The 25,882-nt window shown below is 47.1% G+C and overlaps 1 protein-coding gene across 3 annotated transcripts in view; it reads right to left on the bottom strand.

Annotated features, from left to right (window-relative positions):
- Window positions 1–25,882, bottom strand: part of DOCK8 (dedicator of cytokinesis 8) — a 251,166-nt gene that overhangs the window by 21,974 nt on the left and 203,310 nt on the right. For all 3 annotated transcript variants that reach the window (XM_008256091.4, XM_008256100.4, XM_008256104.4), the window contains 10 exons: window positions 20,144–20,240; window positions 18,644–18,778; window positions 16,961–17,113; window positions 15,769–15,927; window positions 13,738–13,838; window positions 11,918–12,110; window positions 6,851–6,994; window positions 5,484–5,615; window positions 4,551–4,685; window positions 3,121–3,210 (listed from right to left, as the gene is read on the bottom strand). In XM_008256091.4, coding sequence (XP_008254313.3) covers window positions 3,121–3,210; window positions 4,551–4,685; window positions 5,484–5,615; window positions 6,851–6,994; window positions 11,918–12,110; window positions 13,738–13,838; window positions 15,769–15,927; window positions 16,961–17,113; window positions 18,644–18,778; window positions 20,144–20,240 — 1,339 coding nt within the window. The remainder of the gene's footprint in view (window positions 1–3,120; window positions 3,211–4,550; window positions 4,686–5,483; window positions 5,616–6,850; window positions 6,995–11,917; window positions 12,111–13,737; window positions 13,839–15,768; window positions 15,928–16,960; window positions 17,114–18,643; window positions 18,779–20,143; window positions 20,241–25,882) is intronic.

The raw sequence follows: 25,882 nt of genomic DNA, 5'->3' as shown, positions 1-25,882 counted from the left end.
ACGCCAAGTGCTGCTGTCTGAAGCTTGGTGCAATGCTTTCCGCGGTTCCTGCTTTCAAGCCCAGGCGAGGGAATGTGTACTAAACGGGCAGGTGCCCGGAGACACAGAGAAAAACAAACCCTCCCTCTGTGCATCATCTTCATAACATCCTGAGAGACAGATGCAGGGCAGGGTTTTGAACCTTCCCTTTCACAGGTCAGGCAGATGGCGACTGGCCCTCAGTCCCCTGGCCCTTAATAACACCTGGCACTTGCATGTTCTCCAGCAGCTCACAAAGCTCAATCCTGAGCATCCCTGGCCACGGAGGTGGAGGTGCGGGGGTGGGGGAGGTGCAGGGGTGGGGGGGGAGCAATCAGTATCCCACTGCACTACAACAAAGACTCTGTCTTTGCACCTGGTTCCTCCCACACATCTTCTAAAACTTGGAATTCCCTGCATGTCTTTGTTATGTTAATGAGATAACTCACAGTGGGCCTGGGGCAGGTGTTCATGGTGAGGCCACAGTCCCCCTTCCGAGTGCCTCTGTCTCCTGATTCCAGCTTCCTGGCAACTGGACTCTTGGAGGCAGCTCTGATGGCTCCAGTGGTTGGGTTCCTGTCATCCACGTGGGAGACTCATATTGAGCTCCTGGCTCCCTGGCCATTGTGAGCATTTGGTGAGTAAGTGAGAGGTTGGAAGCATTCCCTCTCTGCCTCTCTGCATCTGTATCTCTATCTATCGTGTGCTATGCTAAGTCAGCAAGTGCTCCAAGAAGTAGTCACCGAAAACTCCCATCAGGTAATTAGAGGGTTGGAACTTTGGGCCGGTCTGATTTCTGGAGAGGGGAGTGGGGCTGAAGTTTATGTTCAAGCACAAGGCCACTGTCAGTCAGTCATGCTATGTAGTGAGACTCCAGTAAAACTGGACTCTGAGCTCAATGGAACTTCCTGGTTGGCGAGTGCACAGATGTGGGGATTGCACGGGGGAGAGGTCTGAGTCTGGATTCCCCAAGGACAGGGCCAGAAGCCATGTGCCTCTTCCTGGATCTTGTCCTGCGTGTGTATGCGCTTTGCCATAAAACTATGATGACAAGTAGAGTACTTCTGCAAATTCTGGGGGTTGCTGATGGGAACCCCGGAACCTGCAGCTAGCTGATCAGAAGTGGGGGCAGCCTGAGGGCTCCACTTGAGGCTGGTGTCTTAACTAAGGGCATCTTGTGGAGGACTGGGCCTTCAGGTCACGGAGTCTGAGGCTAACTTGGGTGGGTGGCATCACAGCTGCATGCAGTAGCCCCTGTGGGGTGAAGAGAACATACTGCTGTATGAAGCCCAGGCGTTTATACCCTTCCCCAGCATACAGTGGGACCTGCACTGGGCTGGAAGGAACACTGCATCCCAAGGAAGAGTGCCACTAAGTGCTGACAGTGGCAAGCCTGTGCCTTTTTTTTTTTTTTTTTTTTTGACAGGCAGAGTGGACAGTGAGAGGGAGAGACAGAGAGAAAGGTCTTCCTTTGCCATTGGTTCACCCTCTAACGGTCACTGCGGCCGGCGCGCTGTGGCTAGCGCACCATGCTGATCCGAAGCCATGCGGGTGCAGGGCCCAAGCACTTGGGCCATCCTCCACTGCACTCTTGGGCCACAACAGAGAGCTGGCCTGGAAAAGGGGCAACTCGGACAGACTCCGGTGCCCCAACCAGAACTAGAACCCGGGGTGCCAGTGCCGCATGCGGAGGATTAGCCTATTGAGCCGCGGCGCCAGCCAAGCCTGTACCTTTAAAAATGATTTATTATTTGAAAGGCAGAGTGACAGAGAGATAGTCCATCTGTTGGTTCACTCCTCAAATAGCTGTAAGAGCCAGGGCTGGGTTATGTTAAAGCTAAGGGCCAGCAAATCCATCTGGGTGTCCTATAGGGGTGGCAGGGACTCAAGTACTTGGGCCATCAGCTGCTGCCTGCTAAGTGCACATATGCAGGGAGCTAGGTGAGAGGCAGAACACCCAGGACTGGAAGCAGCCCCCTGATGTGGGACGTGTACCCCTGAGGAGGCGGCTTAAAACTGCTGTGCCACGACACCGGCCCCTGAAGCTTTTAAATATGTTTTCCATTGGGAGTTTAAAGGTTTTACAGAAAAAAGGCTAAGAGCAGTAAGAGTATGGATTTGGGGATGACAGACCCCAAGACTGAGGACTGCTGGGCTACTTGCGCGGTCTTGGAAAGCTGCTTCATCTTTCTTCTTTAAGACATTAATTTAGGGGCCGGTGCTGTGGCGCAGTGGGTTAATCCTCCCCCTGCAGCACCAGCATCCCCTGTGGGCGCCGGTTCAAGTCTCAGCTGCTCCACTTCCCACCCAGCTCTCCGCCATGCCTGGGAAAGCAGTAGAAGATGGTCCAAGTCCTTGGGGCTCTGCACCCACGTGGGAAACCCAGAAGAAGTGCCTGGCTCCTGGCTGAGGCTGTTCGGGGAGTGAACCAGCGGGTGGAAGACCTTTCTCTATGTCTCTCCCTCTCATTATCTGTTACTCTACCTCTCAAATAAATAAATAAGTAAATCTTTAAAAAATACATTAATTTATTTGAGAGGCACAGAGACAGAGACTGACAGATAAAACTCCTATCCACTGGTTCATTACCCAAATGCCCACAACAGTCAGCACCCGTCTAAGCTAAAGCCATAAACTGGAAACTCAATCCATGAGTCATCACTTTCTGCCTCCCAGAGCATGCATTAGCAAGGAGCTGGAGCCGGGTATCAAACCTGGGTACTCCCATATGGGATGAAGGCATCTAACTGGCATCGTAACTGCTAGGCCACACGCCTGCCTCGGTCTTCTAATGTGCAAAATAGGAAAAATAAAACCTACTTGGAAGGACTGCTGGATGAAGAGATGAAATGATGTGTGTATAGGATCCATCACAGTGCCTGGCGTACGGCTGGTGTTTATTCAATGGTAACTTTCACCATGATTCCTGCCTTTAAGTATGCTTTCCTTAAACTCTATGATTATCAATTAGTAGTCGAACCCTAGGCAAAATCTTTAGCTGTATTTAAATGACCTGGAGAGTTCAGACAGAGGAGGTCGTTTTGTGTTCTTGTAGTAGAAGAATGGGATTCAGAGCTCATTTTTTGTCATTTTCCCCCATACCTTGTTAGGATCCAACTTGGTTTTGTCCACAGGAGTAGAGTCTTTTATCACTTCCACAAACTCTGCACCAAAACACTGGCTGTAAAACCCCTAGGTAAGAGGAATCAACAGTTCATAAGGGTTATTTTAATACGGTGTGAGTCTATGTCTTCCCAGAAATAGAGTATGTTTGGCTAAGAACAAGGCAGAATCTGCTCACTGATTCTTGCGAGTCCCTCTGAGCTAAGGAGCAAGTTCAGCATTTCCTGAGACATAAATAAAAATATAAAGAAGTCCAGCACTGTCATTGATCCTGCCTTCCTGCAACGTGGGTGCTTGGCTCAATTCAACCAGTATCAGCTGATTTCCTGAGACAGCTCCGTGGCATCACACCATTTACTTCTCACCTTTTGGACCCTGGGAACTTGGAGGTCACTAGAATTCCCACAATGTGGCAAAACAAAAACAAAAATCCAGTGCACAAGAAGACAAAACACAGACCTCTAATCCTGAGTAGGAGAAACAATATTCAGGAAGCAAGTGGCCTGGAGTCAGTCGCTGGTTTGTTCTTAGGAGAAGATCACTTTGGGTGAGTCACCCAGCCACTCTGGACAATGACTCCTTTGAGCGAAGTCATGATAAAAGCGCTGTCTCGCTTGGCGTGGATGTGTGGTGTAAGGAGCAATGAGGCAACACAGTGGTGCCAGCTCGACCGAGCTAGGAAGGCACACGTTCTGAGCAAGAGCACAGAAGCACCAGGCGGTCACCAGCAGGTCTGGGGATCCCCGGTCCGCGCATGGAAGGTTTTGTTCTGGGGCTCCCCTGGACTTCCTTCGCAAGTCCTTGGTGCTTGGCCCTTTCAGTGTGTTTCTTTTTTCCTGACTTTTCTCTACCCTGCTTCTCTTTCTCGCCACCGTTTCAGTCTTTCCTCCAAGAACACCCCGCTATTTCCTGTTGCATTTTAGATGGAAGGTAGATGGCAAGTTGTAGCCATGGCTGGTTCATATACGTCTGCATCTGCATGGAACGTGCTGTCAGTGACACCCAGAGCATGGACACACCATGCCTAGGGGTGATTCAGTAATTTGACCAGATTACTTCAAAGTCAAGATGATCATTTTCTAAAAAAAATCCCTACTACCCTACTCACAAGCCTTTTATTGTTAACATTTGGAAAGGATTATAGAAAGCATATGATATCAATTTTGCATACACTTGAAAATAAATATTCACGACACAGGAGTTTAAGGGAAAATGATCAGAATCTTGCTTTCCTTCATGATATGATCTCACCTTTACCTTCAAATTACAAATGAAAAGTGGAAAAATCTATGGAGACATTAAGAGTGAACCTGTGATTTTTTTTTTTTTTTTTTTTTTTTTTTGTAATGACCCACTATAATGGTTTTGTAAAGAACATAGTATCAAGTGCATGGAATGACTTTTCTTACCTCTAGTCTATGTGAGATCTCAGGAAGCTTGGTAATTGCAGGTTCTTTGTAAACAAACTCCTGCTCATCCAAATCCCCAAATTTGGATCCATAGAAGCCAACTCGGAAGTAGGTCCCAAACATTCTCTTATGATCCTGATGGACAAAATGAGAAAACCTCTCCTTAGCCATGCAACTCCCAGACGCCATTAGGTTGCGAAGGACAGGAGGCATGAATTGTGTTACAAAGCATTTTCTTCTCACAGCTGATGTAAATAGAAATCATTCCTTTAAAAAATTGAATGTTTATGGAATGAGCTATGGAATTTACTAAAAGAAATCTCATGAAAGATAGTTCTAAGATGCCATTCACATGAATTTAAGATTCTCACATTTCCTGGTTATTAGGTAATTCAATCTGCCTTCTCTCTCCCTCTATTTTTTTTTTTTAAGATTTATTTTATTTATTTATTTGAAGGTAGAGTTACAGAGAGGCAGAGGTGGGGTAGTGGTGGTGGTGGTATTCCATCTGTGGGTTCACTCCCCAGATGGCTGCAACAGCTGGAACTGTGCCAATCTGGAGCCAGGAGCTTCCTCTGAGTCTCCCACACGAGTGCAGGGGCCCAAGGCTTTGGGCCATCTTCTATTGCTTTCCCAGGCCACAGCAGAGAGCTGGATAAGAAAAGGATCAGCCGGGACTAGAACCAGCGCCCATATGGGATGCCAGTACTGTACTGCAGGCAGTGGCCTTACCCACTACGCCACAGAGCCAGCCCTGCTGCCTTCTCCTGGACTTTGCATTCTGGTTCTCTGCCCATCTCCAGTCCTTTTACATGGGATAGGTGAGAACTTTAGTAATAAACTGGCCAAGGTAAACCTCTGCTGAGAAAGGAAGTTGGGGGTGGGGGTGGGGGTGGGCGAGGAACCAGGAGCGGAGAGCAGCCCCCCAGCTACCTTGCTGATGATGCTGTCGAAGGCCTTCTGCAGCTTGTCGTGAGTGGAGGTGAGCTTCCGGAAGTCGCGGTGTGCTTCCAGGATGGGGATGACCAGCTTGTAGACCTCATTAACCGTCTCGTACAAGCCTCCCTTGGAAAGACGAGAAGAGGACCAAGGAGAATTTAATCTACCAGAAACCTAAGAAGAGCAGCTCACATTCACGATGCAAACGACGCACGGGCGGAGGGATTCACTGCGGCACCGCTGCGCTAGACGGCGCAGGAATGCGTGTGGGCATCTCTGGGCAGCGGCAGCGTTGAAGCAGAACCAGATGCACAGCTACGCAGCCTGCGTGGGGATGCTGAGAGTGAGAGGGCCTCGGGGTACTCCCCATCTCTTGATGGGCAGCAGGGGCAGGGCAGGAAGGCAGCTTTGGAGCACTTGAACCTCCTCAGGGGCCAGCACTACCCAGATGTTCCAGGAGTGCCTCGGGGCGGGGGGGGGGGGCGCTGTGGTACCCGGATGCTCCAGGAGCGCCTCGGGGCGGGGGGGGGGGGAGAGGGGCTGTGGTACCCGGATGCTCCAGGAGTGGGGTGGGGGGGGGAGGTGGGGAGGGGCTCTCCTTTCTAATTCACTCTCTTGAATTTCAGGGAAACCAAAAGAATACTTAATTCTAAAAGGGAAGGCAGGAAAATGAAAAAAAAAAAAAGATTAAAATAATAGTTAAATTACAATAGAGAAGAAACTTGAAAAGTAAAAAATAAAGAAGAATATAGAGAAAAAAACCAAACTTAGATCAGGTAAACACGTTAAAGTACTGAACCCTTCCTTGGCTTGAAATTGCCAGGAAGAGAGAGGTTACTGACATGAGAATGGATGAGCCTTTGCCTCTGGCCCCGAATCGCGATACCACCACTGGGTGTATTTTTCTTCTACTGGGAGTGGTCAGGTGCAGACAGGGTTAAGGAGGGGAGCCTCAGAGGTTTCTGCTCCGTTTCTCTGAGCTGGTCGTGGTCTGTACTGCTCCCCAGGGCTGCTGGGCTGTCAGCAGGGGGGCACTGCCCTCTCCTCCCAGCCATGCACGTGCGCGGGAGGGAGAACATTCCACATCAGTTATTGCGTAACCCTGGGCAGGCCGCTTCACCTCTCCATGGCTTAGTTTCTAGCCCTATTAAGTGGAAATAATACTGTGACTGCTCCCAGCCAACGAGACCAGCGTGGTACAGCCGTGACAGGCTCCCACACGTCCTGGACGCGGCAGGTGCAATCTGCGGACATCGACGTCCTCCTTGGGCCCCTGCATGCCCTTTGCATCCTTGGGGTGTGTTGAGTGGGGCTGTTAGGGCCGGGCGTCCGCAACCCTGCGGTGCCATCTGGGCACTGACCGTGCTGAAGAGCTCTGCTGCCTGCTCCAGGAGCCCCACCAGGCCGCTCTCGGTGAAGTACCGGCCGGAGCACACCCCGTCCTCGTCAGGCGACAGGGTGTCATCGGAGACTGCAGACTCCTCCAGCACGTTGGAAGAAATGTTCTGTAAGTGAGCACAGGACATGCCCTGAGAACAGGGCCCACACTAACAGCAGGACACAGGAGACCACCAGGACGCAGGGACCAGGAGGCTGGCGGGCCGACATCCCCACCCAAAGCCGCTGTTTGAAAGGCCTCGCTGAGCAATGGGTCTTGCGATCTCCCCAGTCTCTTCTTAACCATTAGGGGGTGGTAGACAACGGTCTGTGCAGCATCAGCTGAGCTATCTTGGGGGCACCAATCTTACTGCCAGCCAGCTGGAGTCTGGACCTTCAAGGCGGAGGCCAGCGCTGCCTTGTTTCCTGTTGGAGGGACCTCAGCCTCTCCTTTCAGATAAGCAGGTGTGACACATGACGACAGCCAAGGACAGAGCCTTCTTTGTGGACATTTTTACAGCCTGTAGCAGTTAGCCTCCCTGAGCGTTTTGTTTCTGCACGTGCTTCCTTTACACCAACAACAGAGTTAAGAGACCCTATCAGAAAGTAGATGGCCAGCGCTAGAGGGAACCAGATTTAAAACCAGCTAACAAACTTTAGGGAGGAACTCACTCTCAGAGTCACGGACGTGGGGACCCTGAGATACAGTGCCCCCTTCTATTTTGTGCCCTGTGTGCCCCACCTACCTTACCCTATCCCTGGGCCTGGGCCTGGGCCTGGGCCTGGCCATGACTCACACTCTTGACAGGTCAAGAGTCATTTTCTTCTTGGCCCACAGCTGTGAAAGAAATACACTTGGAGCAAAGGAGAAATGGGATAGCTTCTTTGTTTATGGACTGCAAACAGGTCACACACATACCACTCCTTCCTACTGAGGAGCTCAAGGCAGGCATAACTAGTCAATTTTAACACTCTCCTTCAGAGCTTGGATAGTTTCAAATGTCTTCTCACCACAGCACTCTAGTCAGACCCTACCAATTGATCAGATTTAGAGTGTAAAAGAAAAGCTGCCTGCCTTCTGGCCCGACTGGTAAGACCATGCGAATCAACCTCAGCAATCAGTGAGGACTCAGTATAGTCCTGTCCCTTCATATCCAGTACTGTAATGTGGTTTCAGGAATGAGGTGGAGACTATCAGAGTGTTTTACAACAGACTCTCCCAAGCCCAGCCTCTCTATTGTGATGCTTCTGTACTGGAGACAACAGAAGGTAATGGATATCTCTCAGCTGAAAAAACCTAGTAACTCAGGAAACTATTAGAACTGTGCGCTGCTTTCTGCATGTGGAGGAACAGAACTGAAGCTATGTGGCCTTATTAGCTATAGTCGGAGACAGGGATTCTGGGCAGACATTCCTGGCGTCAGCCTCAGGGAGGTAACAGGCCCAGCAGTATCTGAGAACGTGTCCATATCTGCACTTGTGGAATATTGTACTCTGGGACACGCACTTTCAGTGATCTCAGTTTCTTGGAATCTGGCAACCTCTGAGTTATTTCCCTGGCACAGATTTATTTTTCTCCAGTTGATAAGTCTTGCATAGAGGTTCAATTTTTGGAGCAAAACAAGGTTGAAAACTACAGCAACAAGCATTAACAATGAAAAAAAAAAAGAGAGAGAGAGAGAGAAGTAAAGAAACCAGCAGTGGACATCTGCTGTTAAGGCTGCCCAGAATTGCTTCATTCTTCTCTAACATAAAACACCCAGATCTCCATCTGGGGAACCACCCACAACTCCACATGCAGGCCTGTGAGTCTGGCTCAGCCACGTAAGGCGTTTCCTGTCTCCGGCCTTCGTGACGGATCTGAGCATGAGCACATGACTCAACCAGAACCACTGAGATGCACTCAGACTCTTCTCTGAATCTGCTAGAAGTGAGGCATGTCTCTGCCCCTGGACTTGAATGTGGATACGGACGCGGACATCTTACTCAATGCAGGAAGTCTGTGGAGAACAAAGGGGACCAACACAAGGCAGACGCAGGAAGCAGTAATAACACTGAGGTGTGACAGCATTGTTAGGGCATTTAAGTCTGGTGCAATGGGTGCCACTTCAGGTTCATCTCCCCTATGCAGGCCGATAAATTCCATTTTTACGTCAGATCAGTCTGATTTGGGTGTTCTGCCATTTACGAGTAGGCATTTCCATCTGATGTGGTATGTCTCACTTGGAAGAAATAAGAATGCATTCATAGATATCAGTGTAATTTGGTATCTCTTTTGCAGCTGTGAATGCCTAACTCATTATGTTATTTTGTATTTATTTGTGTTTCTTTATTAGAAAGGTCCAGTGAGAGAGAAAGCGAAACACACACACACACACATACACACACAGAGAGAGAGAGAGAGAGAGAGAGAGAGAAGTCTTCCATATCTTCCATTCCCTGGTTCATTTCCCAAATGCCTGCAAGAGCTGGGGCTGGGCCAGATTGAAGCCAGGAGCCTGGAATTCCATCTGGGTCTCCCATGTGGGCAATGCAGGACCCAAATACTCGAGCCATCACCTGCTGCCCAGGATGCTGCTGGATCAGAAGCAAAGATAGGACTTAAACTCAGGCCCTGCAATATGGGGCGTGGGTGCCCCAAACGGCGGCTTAAGTGCTATATACCACACACCTTTCCCACTCATCATGTTATGTACATCATGAAGGCTTCACACTCCAAAGTTTCTTCTGCCTTCTTTTGTCGCCTTTTCATCCCTGATCCCCAGGCTGGGCTATATTATATATTATAAGTGCTCACAGCATCTTGTGCCTCTTTCTAACAGTTTTTATCATAATAGTAACTGAATAAAGAATGGAATAGTTACATGATATTTTTGTGGCTACCATGTAAAGTTCATGAGGAGAGAATAGTGTCCTTTAAATGAAGACACTCTAAAAGAAAGAATGAACAGCTAAAAATTCAAAAAGATCTAGTTGTATGCACCCGTGGAAGGACAATGTGGAGTTTTCTTGTTGGTTCTTGAATAATTCTTCCATCTCACCTTGGCCTGCTCATTACAAGCAAATCAATTCAGGTAGTAAGACTTACTAAACATAAAAGTCAATAATGAAATGCAATTAATATGTGATGATAAATATTAAATAAGATATAGTAACTGAGAAAAGTCATAAAAGAATTATAAGAAATAGTTTAGTAAATGAAATATGAAAAGTACATGATACAACACAATGTTAAGTATAAATGAAAAGATTTTCTGGGAATTATAAGAAGAGTACTATAATATTTATCCTTGACAATATCAAAAGGTAGATAGAAAATTGATGAAAGAAGATAAATCTAAAACAGTTTTTATAACTATCCTATTCACTTTCATATGATTCAAAGTTAGATATAATATTTTTCAACATTTGGATGAGAATTTAATTTTTGCTTTTGCAAAACATCTCTGAGTGGAGAATAAAATTTATTGGCCGAGAATGAAATCCCTGTGGAAATATGTGTTATTGAGGACCATAAGAAAGGCGGAATTAACAACAAGAGGAGAAACCCAGCTTGGCTGATACACAGAAATCCAAGAAACCAGAAGCTCCTGGTTCTCTGGTTCTACCACTATTTGTTTGTTTGTTTGTTTGTTGTTTTTTATTCTCTAAGCCTGGGAAAGCTGCTCTGAATCGTGTTTTCTTTCGGGTTCACACAGCATCACAAAACTGTGCATAAGAACAATAAGAATAAAGCCTTGCGTACTTCGTGTAAGTTCAATCAAGAATCACATAAACCCTTGCACTGGACTTCGTGAGTCTGGCTGGAAGAGTTCCACCACGATGGTGATGTCGGTCCCAGTTCCAGGCACGGTCACCCTCCAGATCACCTCCTCGGAAAAAGCACTCGTGACACTGCTCTTCCCCTTCTCTCAGGCTGTATTAAATGAATCAGGAAAGCTGTCCAGGTGGGCCCTGAACATGCCAGTCCAAGTTAAGTGTTAGGTCTGGCATACAATTTCCCCTTGCCGGTTGTGGGTCATTTTCAGTTTATGCTAAGAAACTACCGATTCAGCCTTTTATTTCCTAGAACTCTCAGGACGATTTGATTCTTTCTTGATTTTGGATCAGAGAGTGGAACCCAACAAATGATTCTCGTCATGAAACACCTTCATGGTTGTTAGAATATGGTACCAACCATAAATCTTTGGGGAAGAGTTTTCAAAACCTCAGAAAAATCGCTCTTTCAGTTTCTTCGTCTGTGAAGTGGGGTTGACAGTCTCTCCAGGCACCTGCTTCCCAGGCATAGTGGGAAGGTCAAATCAAACAACCCTGGGCTGGCGCCGGGGCTCAATAGGCTAATCCTCCACCTAGCGGCGCCGGCACACCGGGTTCTAGTCCCGGTCAGGGCGCCGGATTCTGTCCCGGTTGCCCCTCTTCCAGGCCAGCTCTCTGCTGTGGCCTGAGAGTGCAGTGGAGGATGACCCAAGTGCTTGGGCCCTGCACCCCATGGGAGACCAGGAGAAGCACCTGGCTCCTGCCTTCGGATCAGCGGGGTGCGCCGGCCGCAGCGCACCAGCCGTGGCGGCCATTGGAGGGTGAACCAAGGGCAAAAGGAAGACCTTTCTCTCTGTCTCTCTCTCTCACTATCCACTCTGCCTGTAAAAAAAAAAAAAAAAAAAAAAAAAAAAAAACAAAAAATACACACACACACACACACAAAAACCCTGGGAAAGTATGCAAAGGTCTACCAAAGACCAGTCAACCCCAGGAAACACTGTAAACAATGAAAACAAACAAACAAACAAGAGGGTAAAGCAATTAGAACAGGCGAATGTAAGACATGAAGGCAGGGCTGTGCAACCTTGCGACTGTGGACAACTGGGGCCAGGTAACTGTTGGTAGATTTCCTATGCATTGTAGAATGTTTGGCACCGTCCTTGGCTTCTACCTATTAGACACCAGTGGTTCCCACCTGCCCACGTCCATGGGTAACACCCACAAATACTTCCCCACATTGCCAAATGCCCCTGGGAACCACTGCTCTGGGAGAAGAGCTGCCGCTGCCCCACCTGGAAGCTGACGCTGCCCACGGGCAGGTAGCTGCGGTCCTCCAGCATGCTCAGGTACTCGGCCACGAGCGCGGCCGCGTGCACCAGGCACATGGCAGCTTCCGTGTAGCATTTCTTCTTGGTGTGCTTTTCTGCCATGTTCTGGAGCCAGGTCAGCCGCAGGTCAGGAGACGTCTGGTAACTCTTGGCAATTCTGAAGATGGATTGGGAAATAGCTTCAAGCGAAACTGGTGAATGACACCATCCTTATACTGTGCGTGGCCATTGCTGACCCCAGGAGTGCTCCCCTCCCCCAACCCCCATACACACTCTCTCATACTTCTGCCGGCATCTTCAGAATCACAGAAATGGTGAATATTTATTAGCCCAACTGTTTTTAGTCTGTGTTTGGAGGATGATAGACCCTAAGACACAGGAAAAAAAAAAAGACCTGACCAAATGATATCTGTATCAATGGATCTCAAGCAATTTTCTGCCATTTGACTCAATATAAGAACAGAAGGCAAAAATGCTACCCTTCCTATGGTGTGGCAGCAAACAACTTTGCCTCTGTCAGTAGTTTCTCCTGAACAAGCATGGAAGGTCAAGTTTTAAATGACAAATTAGGATTTCTAAAGTAAAACTGGATAAGGATAACTGAACACACACGAATGCAACAAAACCATAGAGTATTGTGGGGAGCAACTGGGAGCAACTCGGACTAGACTAAGTTACTGGAATTAAGACTTATTCTAGGCCGGTGCCGTGGCTCACTAGGCTAATCCTCCGCCTACCGGCGCCGGCACACCGGGTTCTAGTCCCGGTCGGGGCGCCGGATTCTGTCCTGGTTGCCCCTCTTCCAGGCCAGCCCTCTGCTGTGGCCAGGGAGTGCAGTGGAGGATGGCCCAGGTGCTTGGGCCCTGCACCCCATGGGGAGACCAGGAAAAGCACCTGGCTCCTGGCTCCTGCCATCGGATCAGCGCGGTGCGCCGGCCGCAGCGCGCCGGCCGCGGCGGCCATTGGAGGGTGAACCAACGGCAAAAGGAAGACCTTTCTCTCTCTCTCTCTCTCTCTCTCTCTCACTATCCACTCTGCCTGTCAAAAAAAAAAAAAAAAAAAAAAAAAAAAAAAAGACTTATTCTATGCATCTGCTTTCCCACAATATGGCGCTGAGAAGGGAAACAGCTTCTACACAGCTGCCTCCAGTTCAACCAATAAACTGTGGGACCTGCTCCTGATTGGAGGAGAGCAGCGTACTCAGCATGTGGGTAGCAGAGTTGGGATTGGTGGAAGAGGACTATAAAGGAGGAGAGAGACGGCATGCACCAGGAACATCTAAGGGGAACATCTATCTGAAGGAACACCTGTGCAGCCCCCGAGAGAGCCGGCCGGCGGTGTGCCGCTCCCCCGCGGAAGTGGGGAATGTGGCAGGGGGAACCGCCCTTCCACGGAGGTGGAAGGGTCGGTAGCCAACCCGGGAAGAACCAGCAGCAAACCCGGGGAGGGCCGAGCAGACAGAAGAACAGCGCAGGGTCCTGTGTCGTTCCTCCATGAAGAGGGGGAGCGACAGAGTATAATTCATATAATAGCTGCAAATTTTCTCCTCTCATTCCATGTAAGTAGAGCACAGTGGTGTAAAATAGGCAACTCACTGTAAGTAAGGCAGACTTTAAAAAAAAAAAAACATATACATGAATCAACCTACTCTGTATGTCCTGCATAAATATTTGGATGTCATCCAAAAAAGTGTACCCATACTACCTGCGAGAATTACATCAGGAAGAACTCCCCAGTCAGTGACAGATCCTAGGGCCCCAGGAGACTGAACAGGAAGAGTTTACCTGTACATGAGGTCCATCAGCATCTCAGGGTCTTCCTGAAACTCCCTCATTTTCACCGTGTCATATAAGATGCTATTGAGGTTGCACAGAAGTTCCTCCACCTGCAACAGTGTAAGCCCCTTAGTAATCTTGGTTTTGCAGTCCATTGAGATTACACTGAGGGGCTGGTGCTGTGGTGCAGCGGGTTAAAGCCCCAGCCTGCAGTGCTGGCATCCCATATGGGCGCCAGTTCGAGTCCCAGCTGCTCCACTTCTGATCCAGCTCTCTGCTATGGCCTGGGAAAGCAGTAGAAGATGGTCCAAGTCCTTGGGTCCCTGCACCTGTGTGGGAGACCCGGAAGAAGCTCCTGGCTCCTGGCTTCGGATTGGCTCAGCTCCAGCCATTGCGGTCATTTGGGGAGAGAACCAGCAGAATGGAAGACCTCTCTCTCTGGCTCTACCTCTCCCTGTAACTTTGTCTTTCAAATAAATAAAATAAATCTTAAAAAAAAAAAAAAAGATTATGTTGAGAGTGCAGGGGAAGCAATGGATTTGCTGTGACTTCAACTTCATAATCCCAGGTGATTCTGGGCCCAAGATGTGAGAGCCCTTGAGACTCAAGAATTAGCCCTGAGTCCTCATGCTATCTTCCTCCCCCAAAACTAGTTTGAATTGGTTTCAGGTATTTACAAAATTTCTAAACTGTACTCTGGACTTCAGGGTTTTTTGTTGTTGTTGCTTTTGTTTTTTGTTTGTTTTTGTTTTTTAGATTTATGTATTTATTTGAGAGAGTTAGAGAGAGGGAGAAACAGAGAGAAAGGTCTTCCAGCTGCTGGTTTACTGCCCAAATGGCCCCAACAGCTGGACCTGGGCTGATCCAAAGCCAGAAGCCAGGAGCTTCTTTCGGGTCTCCCATGAAGGTGCAGGGGCCCCAGGACTTGGGCCATCTTCTACTGCTCTCCCAGACCATAGCTGAGAGCAGGATTAGAAGAAGGGCAGCCAACACTGGAACCAGCACCTCTATGGGATGTCGGCGCCGCAGGTGGAGGATTAACTTACTGCGTCCTGGCGCCGGACCCTCATTCATTCATTCTTAATTGAGAACCTGCCATAGACTAACTAGGCTAGGAGCTGTACCTAAACCTATTGAGACTTGCTGGAGTTCTATGGGCATTCTAATGGAGATGGAAGAGCTCATTGTCTTCACCAGTTTCCTTAGGACTCATTTTGTTTACAAGCTCTAATTTGGCCTTTCCTTCCCCTTCAGTACACACTAGTCAAGGTGGTTCCTTTACTGCCCCTTAGACACAATTCATTCTCTCCCCCACTTTCCCCCTGCCCCCTGAATCGTACTTCAGCCTTTTAAGCTTACCCCTCCCCTAAGTGTCTCCTGGCCACTAGATTGTTTATTACTTCACCCCTCACATAGAGTTTCATTTCTTTTTCTTTAAAAAAAGATTTAGTTATTTATTTGAAAGGCAGAGTTACAGAGAGGCAGAGAGAGAGAGAGAGAGAGAGGCAGAGAGAGAGGTCTTCCATCTGATGATTCACTCCCCAATGGCCGCAATGGCCAGAGCTGCACCTATCCAAAGCCAGGAGCCAGGAGCTTCTTCTGGGCCTCCCAAGTAGATGCAGGGGCCCAAGGACTTGAGCCATCTTCTACTGCTTTCCCAGGCAATAGCAGAGAGCTGGATCAGAAGTGGAGTGGCCGGGACTTGAACCGGTGCCTATATGAGATTCTGACACTGCAGGTGGCGGCTTTACTACCCCACAGTGCTGGCCTCAGTGTTTCATTTCTTCCTGCACACTTGACAATTAAGTATCAGGTTCCTAATCATTTTGAGACAGAGCTCTCCAAATAGATCCTTGGCATCTTAAGTTGAGGACAGAGGTGGATGTGTTTTGTTTTTGTTTTCTCTTTTTTACCTCTTAGAGCACCAAGAACATTTGCAATATTGGGCAGGCAATACATACTTGCAAATAACACACACGCACATTCATAATCAATGTATCCCAAACCCATTCAAGAGATAGGGAATATTCTTCAGTCTACCTGGGTGGGAAAAGGAGTTGCCTGCATGGCCACATCCTCTTCTGAATAGGCCAGGATCGTCCTCAGGGATCTTCTCAGGTGCACCTCATTAAAGTCTGGGGCTTTGCCCACCAAGGACGCCAGAGACATGGTTACCTGCATCTTCACTCTTGCAAAGTTCTGAGAAAAAGAATAAAGATGGAACAAGCAACAGACACTCAACTAGGAGATAAAGACAGCAGCCCCAGACACAAGCAATTCTTCAATGTTCCTGTTACCTCAATCTTAATCACTTCCTTTTCTCTCAATGCAATGAGAGCCACACTTTGAACAAGATTCATACTGTTGTTTAAATGGATATTGCTTGCACATAAATCTGTCAGGCTCCCTTTAAATTTTCATTGAGGACTGGGCTGCCTCTGCACTGCAAAGCTGGAAGATTCTTACAAAGCTGGGTCACAGTATTTATCTTCTTGTGCCAAGATTCTCTTCTTGAAACTTTAATGAAACTGCAAAAAGGAATGTGACCTCTATAGCCACAGTTTCTGAGATTTTAGACTCTAGGGAAGCAGCGACTTTGTCCCTCCCTTCCTTCCAGGCCCACAGAAAAATGTGGCAATTCTAAGGCTCCCCCAGGAATGTCCTAAAGATTTTAAATAGTTTTCCCCAGTTTTCATCAGTGTTCTGAGGACCTTGCCTTTCTTCCATGGGCCAACTTAACTTTAACATCACTTCAGCAGGTACATAACTACAAATGGAAATTCCAAAAGGACATACCCAAATCCACACAGACCAAAGCTAAGGTTTACAATTCTACCGTAAAGCTCAACTCCAAAGGCTTCAAACCCTCCATTCTTACTCAGGTCCAGATGATAATGATCATTTAAAATTCTCTCCCACAGGTCACTCTGGCAGCTTGTCAGAATTCAGGAACAGGACATGCTTCTGAATTCTTGTGTGCTGTACTTTTTCTACAGATAACTGTCACATATATGCTTCCACTTCTTACTGAAACATACTGATGGAAGGCACTGCATGCCCCGGTCTTGACTTTGGCTTTGAGATACAAATCCCAGTGAAACCTGCTGTCCATCTACAAACTCAACTGCTCCATCTCACGGAAGTCAAACTCTGCCTGATGTTTTCCTGTCAACCAACGCCTCATGTTGGCTTTCTCTACTGATTCCGAGTCACCGCAAGTCTGAGCTCTTACACTCGTGGCTCCGAAGCTGAACCTCATGAGGAGGTAGAGGGTGGCGCAGGCCTGGCTCCGGGTGACATCCATGCTGCTGCTGCAGTGGTGCAGAACTCGCTGACACAGGTCCGCACACTGTTCCACCTCCTCCTCGAACAGCAAGTCTCCAAACTAGGAGAGACACAAAGGGCCCATTAGGCATCACTTGGCACTGTCAGACGCTTTCTGGACAGGATTCCTGCTGAAATATGCAAACGTCTGCTTGGACAAGCAAAAAGCCCAGAAGAGGGAAGACATTGCACCATAGAGATAATGAGCTACATGAGTCAGAAGATGGATTTGAGCAATGAAGTCAACTTCGGGCTTAATTATGAAATGTATAACTGAGGTCATGGCTGCATCATTAACTGCACTGTTAGCCATGCTGTGTTCACTAGTGAAGTCACAGCTTCGAAGGAATTAATCGTGAGTTTCTTGATGTCTCTGGAAATTATTGGTTCTAATACAGGAGAGCAGAATTCCACTTTCTGAATCTTAAGGACCACATGCAGAAGGTAGCAACCGAGATTTTCCATAGAGCAAAAAAAAAAAATAAATAAAATAAAAAATAAAAAAATTGACACAGGCCATTTTTACCCAAGGAAAAATTTACTTTCTTTAGTCTACAAAAAATTTCTGACCGGCGCCGCGGCTCCCTTGGCTAATCCTCCACCTGTGGCGCCAGTACTCCAGGTTCTAGTCTTGGTTGGGGCGCCGGGTTCTGTCCCGGTTGCTCCTCTTCCAGTCCAGCTCTCTGCTGTGGCCCGGGAAGGCAGTGGAGGATGGTCCAAATGCTTGGGCCCTGCACATAGGAGACCAGGAGGAAGCACCTGGCTCCTGGCTTCGGATCGGCGCAGCGCGCCGGCCGTAGCAGCCATTTGGGGGGTGAACCAACATAAAGAAGACCTTTCTCTCTGTCTCTTTCTCTCTCACTGTCTAACTCTGCCTGTCAAAAAAATTAATTTCTTTTTTTAAAAAATTTAAGATAAACAAATTTTATGTATTTTACATATACAGATTTAGGAACACAGTGATACTTCCTTCCCTGTCCTCCCTCCCGCCCATACTCCCACCTTTCCTCCTCCTTCTTCTCTTATTCCCTCTCTTAATTTCTATAAAGATCTACTTTCATTTTACTTTATACTCGTAAGATTAACTCTACACTAAGTAAAGGGTGCAACAACTAGTAAACAAACAAACAAAAACACTGCTCCTCAACAGTAGAGACAAGGGCTGTAAACAATCATCGAATTTCTAAATGTGAACCTTCTGGCATTTTGTGCCACAACATTTTGTAAGACTTAGTAAGGGAGCCATGAACAGGAGTCAATCTACTCAGATGAGGTATTGAAGAAACAGGCGGAAACAGCAAAGTCACTCTGGTGAACTTTGCTCTCACGTCATGGACTTCCAATGAGTGGTCTTTCTGAGTTTCCAGGATTCGGCACACGTTTCAAGTCTGAGAGCCACCATATGTCTTCTCCATGGGAACTTCTCACAGAATCAAACCACCTGCTCTCCTCCCAGGAAGACCTAAGATCTTTGTTGCAATGCCACTTAATTTGCACTGTGGGTTTTGGTCCACCTGAAGACAGCATTGTGGAGCTAGATGAGAATCTTACTCTTAATTAAGAGTGAAGAAAACAAGCGTCCCGTGTTTACCTTGGCGATGAGAGCACGCAGTGTCGCAAAGCAGTGAGTCAGGTAGGTGGTGCTCTGATCACAGCTCAGGGAATTCACCAGGACCCTCAAGACACCTCCCAACAGATTGTCTTTACAGTCCAGAGCCGAGCTCGCCTGGGGGAATGAAGAACAGCATCATTGATCCCCGTGCCGCGCTAGGGAACCGAAGGCACAGCAGACACTCATGCAGGTTAGCCTGGTGATGCTGATGCCCCGTATCTCTTGGTTGAACGGCTGGAGGTTTTGGTGAGATAGCACATATATGTCCTCCATTAATCATAGAGTGGAAGATCTATTTCCAACTGACTTTATTTCAAAATCCCCAACTGACTGGGGATTTATGGCTAATTCTGGGCTCCTAAATGCAGTTAGAAGGTAAACTATCATAGCCCACAGCTCTTGGAAGGTTCTTTGTATACAGGACATAATTTTCCTGGTGGGCTTCCAAACACAATGAGGGGCTTTCCAACAGTGGCAGTGACATTTCTAAACAGAAGCTTGTTTTATTTATCAGCTATGGCAGGATTAGCAGCACCAACCCAACAACAAAACTGCAAATACATTTTGTGGCTTGCTGTTAGACATCCAGTACTCAAAGACATGCTGGATAAAGATAAAATCAATGTGATGTTAAGCACTTATAAGGATATCAGAGTCATCAAAGATACCATATATTTGGTGTTTTTACAATAATTACTTTGATTTCAAATAACTAAGAAGTTGGATACTTAAGGTTCTACTGTGTTTCAACCATATTTCTCTCAGCTATAAAAAGGAATACTGGATCTATGCTAACAATTGGCTTCTCAATGGAAACATGTAAAGATTCATTTTCAGGGTAACTAAAATACTCATCTCCTAGACATCTTTGAAATCTTTGGAAATATCATTAGAAGCTGAAATTAGTATGGCATGAGGTTCACAGTGACACTAAAGTTGTCTACAGCACAATTGGCAAATTCATGGCATAAATGGTTTTTCTTCACCAGTGTGAGACCAAGACAGACATCATTCATCACCTTAGCACTTTTTTTTTTTTTTTTTTTTTTTTTTTTTTTTTACCTAGTCTAGTCACAGTCATAGCTCACACTCCCAACAGAGACCATCATTCAACTGGCATTGACCCATCAGGATCAAGACCCTAGTTAGCAGCCCTGATCTTCAGAATGCACTGTCAGCCCTCTATCCACATTATCAGCTTGGTACAGTCTCTGCAGATGTTACCATGAGGGGTTAGCTTGTTAAGCACCTGACTCTTTCCAAGCCAGCAGCCAGGCAAAGAAGCCTGAAGAATGCTTGGTATTTCTGGCATTTGCAAAGTAGATACTACTGTAAACAGTAAACTTCCCAACTTCATTTTTAAAAAGGCATTTTGGTTTGCATTTACTTCTTTCACCATTTTGAATGAAGGATTCCTCTTTAAATTTCAGAAAACATATTCATGTTGGAAGGATCAGATCAGGAGTTTGTCGTCCTCACCTGGATAATGTTTTCCTGCATATCCAGGATGATTAAATTTGCTTCTGTAGCCAGATTGCCACTGAGCAGGGCTTCATGATCTAACTCAGCCTTTGTCCTAAGAAACAAAAGAGGTCAAATTAAAGCATGCATCAGACTTGGCCAGTTCCGTGTTGGTGATCTATATACTAAGGCGTAAAGAGATCTTTAGGATGATCAACACTGAATGCAAACAGAGTAGCTGGCCATGAGCAAGTACACAGGACAGGTGCTTCCATGATTTGTATCTGGTATAAAGATCATCTAGGCACACCCTCCAAGTCGTCGTCATCCCCACTATTATTTTATTTTAAAGATTTATTATTTATTTGAAAGGCAGAGTTTCAGAGGCAGAGAGAGAGAGAAACTTCCAACCACAGGTTCACTCCCCAAATGGCCACAATGGCCAGAGTTGGGCTGACCCAAAGGTAGGAGCCTGGAGCTTCTCCCAGGTTTCCCATTGTGGGTGCAGGGGCCCAAGGACCTGGGCCATCCTCCACTGCTTCCCCACAGGTCATAGGAGAGAGCTAGATCAGAAGTGGAGCAGCTGGGACTCAATCTGGTGTCTATATGGGATGCTGGCACTGCAGACAGCAGCTTTAGCCTCTATGTCACAGTGCCAGTCCCATTTCCTATTATTAATAAGGATGAAAATGATAAAACAACCAAATGGGTAGAAAGACAACTGTGGTTGCTCCTAGCAATTAGGTGAGCCCATGAGATTGCAGCCTAAAGCCTCAGGCCATGCCTGCATTTCATGCATGAGAATTGCCTCTAGGCCAGCGCTGCGGCTCACTAGGCTAATCCTCCGCCTGCGGCGCTGGCACCCTGGGTTCTAGTCCCGGTCGGGGCACCAGATTCTGTCCCGGTTGCCCTTCTTCCAGTCCAGCTCTCTGCTGTGGCCCAGGAGTGCAGTGGAGGATGGCCCAAGTCCTTGGTCCCTGCACCCACATGGAAGACCAGGAGAAGCACCTGGCTCCTGGCTTCGGATCAGCGCGGTGCGCCAGGCCGCAGCGTGCTGGCCACAGCAGCCATTGGAGGGTGAACCAATGGCAAAGGAAGACCTTTCTCTCTCTCTCTCTCTCTCTCTCTCTCACTGTCCACTCTGCCTGTCCAAAAAAAAAAAAAAAAAAAAAAAAAAAAAAAAAAAAAAGAGAGAGAGAGAGAGAGAATTGCCTCTAGATCCAAGGAAAGGGAAGTCCCCCGAACATGCTGGAGAGAATGAGATTGGCAACAAGGACCCTGCTGGGTAAGGCAAGGTGAAGCTTCAGAACTGGGAGGGGAAAGTCAGTGTCTTAACTTTACGAAGACCACCTTGAGGTTGCTCGGCTGAGTACCTAAGTCCTTTTTTCTTTTTCCACTGGGAAGCAAGGTAGCATTTCTGGGGCAAGAGGCATCTAACATTACTAACGTTACTGGTCATTAGCCACTGGGAAATGGGAAGTTACCAGGTGCTGTTTCTCTAGTAGGTTTCATTTTTTAGGAATTAGTGCACTAATTCTCATAAAACCAAGTGAAGCTGGAAAGGGATAAGGGGGAGTCTCCCTTTACCTGTGGCTCCATTGTCTACAGGTTCAGTTACCTTTGAATACCCTCAGCTCAGATTACATGGAAAATTCCAGTAATGAACAATTAATGAGTTCTAATTCTGCGAGGTGTGGGGAAATCTCACACGATCCTGCCCATCCTGCCTGGGCCAGGATTCACCCCTTTTGTCATCGTATCCACACTGTATATGCTACCCACCCATTAGTCACTTAGTAGTTATCAGATCAACCATCCAAGTATCACAGTGCTCCTACACAGAGTTTGATATGATCTGTGGTTCCAGAATCACTGGGAGCCTTGGAGCATCCCCCTTAGGATAAGGGGGACTACTGCAGTTTGTAACACCATCCACAGTTAGTTCTGAGCAAAAGGAGGTATGAAGAATTAACCTTACTAAGATACCCCAGGGGCCAAGAGCCATCAGCTCAGATGTCATGAATCAGGTCAGGCTGCTCTCCAATCCCCTTAACCTACTAATGGGGCACTGAGGTTGCTTATATATCACAGAGGGCTCAGAGCCAATATTTCTGTGTGTTCTCTGGTTTGAAACTTATCAACATCACTTTTTTTCTCATTCTCCAAGTGTTAATATTTGGATAAAATAAGAGAAATCTAAAAGCTCTTTTTGGGGCTAGCATTGTGGTACAGTCAAGGCATGCGATATTGGCATCCCATCTGGGCTCCAGTTCATGTCCTGGCTGTCTCACTTCTGATCCGGCTTTCTGCTAATGTACCTGAGAAAGCAGCAGAAGATGCTCCAAGTGTTTGAACTCCTGCCACCCATATGAGATCCAAGTGAAGCTCCTGGCTCCCAGCTTCAGCCTGGACCAGCCCTGTCTGTTGTGGCCATTTGGCCATTTGTTGTGAGCCAGCAGATGGAAGATCTCTCTTTCTTTCTCCCACGCTCCCTGCAACTCTTTCAAATAAATAAATAAATAAATAAATAAATCTTATAAAAAGCTCTTTTTTTTTTTAATTTTTGATAGGCAGAGTGGACAGTGAGAGAGAGAGAGAGACAGAGACAGAGAGAAAGGTCTTCCTTTACTGTTGGTTCATCCTCCAATGGCTGCTGCGGCCGGCCGCACCGCGCTGATCCGAAGCCAGGAGCCAGGTGCTTTTCCTGGTCTCACATATGGTTGCAGGGCCCAAGCACTTGGGCCATCCTCCACTGCACTCCCTGGCCACAGCAGAGAGCTGGACTGGAAGAGGGGCAACCGGGACAGAATCCGGCGCCCCGACCGGGACTAGAACCCGGTGTGCCGGCACCGCAAGGCGGAGGATTAGCCTAGTGAGCTGCAGCGCTGGCAAAAGCTCTTTTTTAATTAACTTGCGAAGTAGTTAAAATTTATTTTTTATGTATTTAATTTTAAAATGTTTTTATTTATTTATTTAAGCAGAGACAGAGAAAGAGAGCACGCGCGAGTGAGGAAGTGTGCAGGGAGCGCCTATTTACTGGTTCACTCCCCAAACACCCACAGTGAAGCAGTGGGACTCAGTGAGTGGCAGGGGCCCAGCTACTTGAGCCATCACTTTGCTACTGTCCAGCGTGTGAATCAGGAGTGGAACCAGGACTCAGACCTAGGCACTCTGACATACAGTGTGGGTCCTTCACCACTTCCATCTGCTGGTTCACCCTTCAAATGGCCGAAACAGGGCAGGGCCAGGACTGGACGAGGCCAAAGCTGGGAGCCTGGAACTCTGTAGGGGTCTTTCATATGGGTGGTAGGAGCCCAAGTACTTGAGCCATCTTCTGCTGCTTTCCCAGGCACATTAGTAGGAAACTGGATAGGAAGTACAGCAGCTGGGGCTCGAAATGGCACTGATGTGGGATTCTGGCGTTGCAGATGGTGGCTTAACTTGCTGTGCCATAATGTTTGCTCCCCAAATTTTTAAAACATGGTAAAAAACATGACATAAAATTAGCCATTCTAGCCATATTTAAGTGTACACTTCAGTGGCATTAAGTACATTAATATTGTTGTGCCAACATCAGTCCCAGTAATCTGGTTTTTAAAAACCTTACCAGCTGTTCCTTTAACACAGTGGTTCTCACATTCAGCTGTACAATAGAATCACCTAGGCAGTTTTACTAACTACTGATTCTGGGTCCCACCGCTGGAGACTATGATTTAATTGGTCTGGGGTACATCTGGGCACTCTGACATCAGGAGTTTTAAAAGCTCCCCAGGGGATTTGAATGTGTAGTCCAGGTTGAAAATTACTGCTTTTAAAAAAACCCGAACCAATATAATAGAAAAATGATTTGAACAATAAAGGTGAAAGACAGCACTATTATAATTACAAAGTTTCCCAAATAGCTAAGCTGGGCTGTTGTAATTTTTCTATTGTTTCCTTAAAAAAAAAAAAAAAAAAAAAAAAGGAGGGGGCTGTGGCATAGCAGGTAAAGCTGCTGCTTCTGGCACCAGCATCTCATATGGGCACTGATTCTAGTCTATGCTGCTCCACTTCTGATCCAGCTCCCTGCTAACGTGCCTGGGAAAGCAGCGGATGATGGTCTACATGCTTTCGCCTCTGCACCCACATAGGAGATCCAGAGGTTCCTGGCTTCTAATCGGCCTAGTTCCAGCCGCCATTGTGGCCATTTAGGGAGTGAATCAGCTAGTGGAAGACTGCTCTCTCTCTCTCTCTCTCCCTCTCCCTCTCTCCCTCCCTCCCTCTCTCTCTCTCTCTCTGAAAAACTTCCTTCCAAATAAAATAAACAAATCTTAAAAAAAATGAAAATGTCAGGGCTGGCATCTTTGTGTATTGGGCAAGGCTACTACCTATGACAGAATCATCCCTTATGGGTGCTGGTTTGAGTTTGAGGTGCTTCACTCCCAACTCAGCTTCCTGCTAATGTGCCTGGGAAAAGCAGCAGAAGATGGTCCAAGCGTTTGGGTCCCTGCACCCATGTGGGAAACTTGGATGAAGCTGTTGACTCCTGGGTTTGGTCTGGCCCAGCTCTGGCAGTTGCGGCCATCTGGGGAGTGAACCAGTGGATAGAAGATTTCTCTCTCCGTCTCTCCTTTTCTCTCTTTGTAATTCTGATTGTTAAAGAAATACAAATCTTTAAAAAACCAGAAAAAAAAAAAAAGGATGTTGTCTCTGAAGATTTGCAAAGGTGACTCCTTAGCTGTGGTCAGGAGCAGCCTGCTAGGTAGCTCAGTGCTGGAAACCAACCTAAAGAGAACCAATAGGCCCTGTGGGGTATGGCCAAGGGTTGTGTTGTTACTGCAAGCAAAATGGAAAAGTTCCCCAAAACATCACCTTGTACAGCCCAGATAAAACAAGCTTTGTCAGGCTCTTCTTTTAAGCTAACTACTAAGGTTGCATGGGTATTTATTGTTGTTGTTCATTGCCTGAGTTAGAATTTATGGACTCTCAGAACCAAGTATCTTATAAATAAGTTGAGGGAACTGAGAAAAATAAAAACAGGCAAAGTAGAGGTGGGTGTGGTGGTGCACTGGGCTAAGCTGCCTCTTGCAGCATCAGCATCCTGTGTCGAAGTGTGAGTTCAAGTCCCGGCCACTCTGCTTCCCATCCAGCTTCCTGCTTATGCACCTGGGGAGGTAGTGCATATCGGCCCAAGTACTCATGCAGAGACCTGGCTGGTATATTTCCTTCCAACCTCTTACACACATATTACACATTAATTAGAGATTCTAATTATATTCTTTAATCCAAGTGCCTATTTTTGTTCACTTAAAAATTATCTCATAAGCATTTCTTCATGTCATTAAAATTATTCCAAAACACTTTGATGGAAAACTAATATTTCGTTATGTAGTTTTCTATTCCTGACCATTTAGAATGTTTTCACATTGCCTAACAGTTTAAGCTAGTGCTGGTAGAAATATCTCTGAGCATATACCTTTGTGCACGTTCCATTCTAAAATGAACTATGGATTTGAAATTCTGTGGTCTTGGGTCCCTAGTCGTGCATTCTCTGTTTCCCCTCTCCCCAACAGCTGCTTTTATGAAGTGATCTGAGGTTGGTAAATCTTCTTTTTTCTGTGATACATGTCTGAGCCTGGAAACCACAACTCCTATCTGTGTGATTGTCCGGGTCCCTGGACGAACTGTGTTCACACAGACAGGGACGCTGCCTCGTCTCCCCCTGGGAAGGAGGCAGTTGTTTCAGTAACACAAGGAGCCTGGGAAAAATGGCTTTGG

Source organism: Oryctolagus cuniculus, chromosome 1, assembly GCF_964237555.1.
Source record: "Oryctolagus cuniculus chromosome 1, mOryCun1.1, whole genome shotgun sequence".
NCBI lineage: Eukaryota > Metazoa > Chordata > Mammalia > Lagomorpha > Leporidae > Oryctolagus > Oryctolagus cuniculus.
The sequence above is the reverse complement of the archived record's forward strand: the minus strand, read 5'-3'. Positions and strand labels throughout refer to the sequence as shown.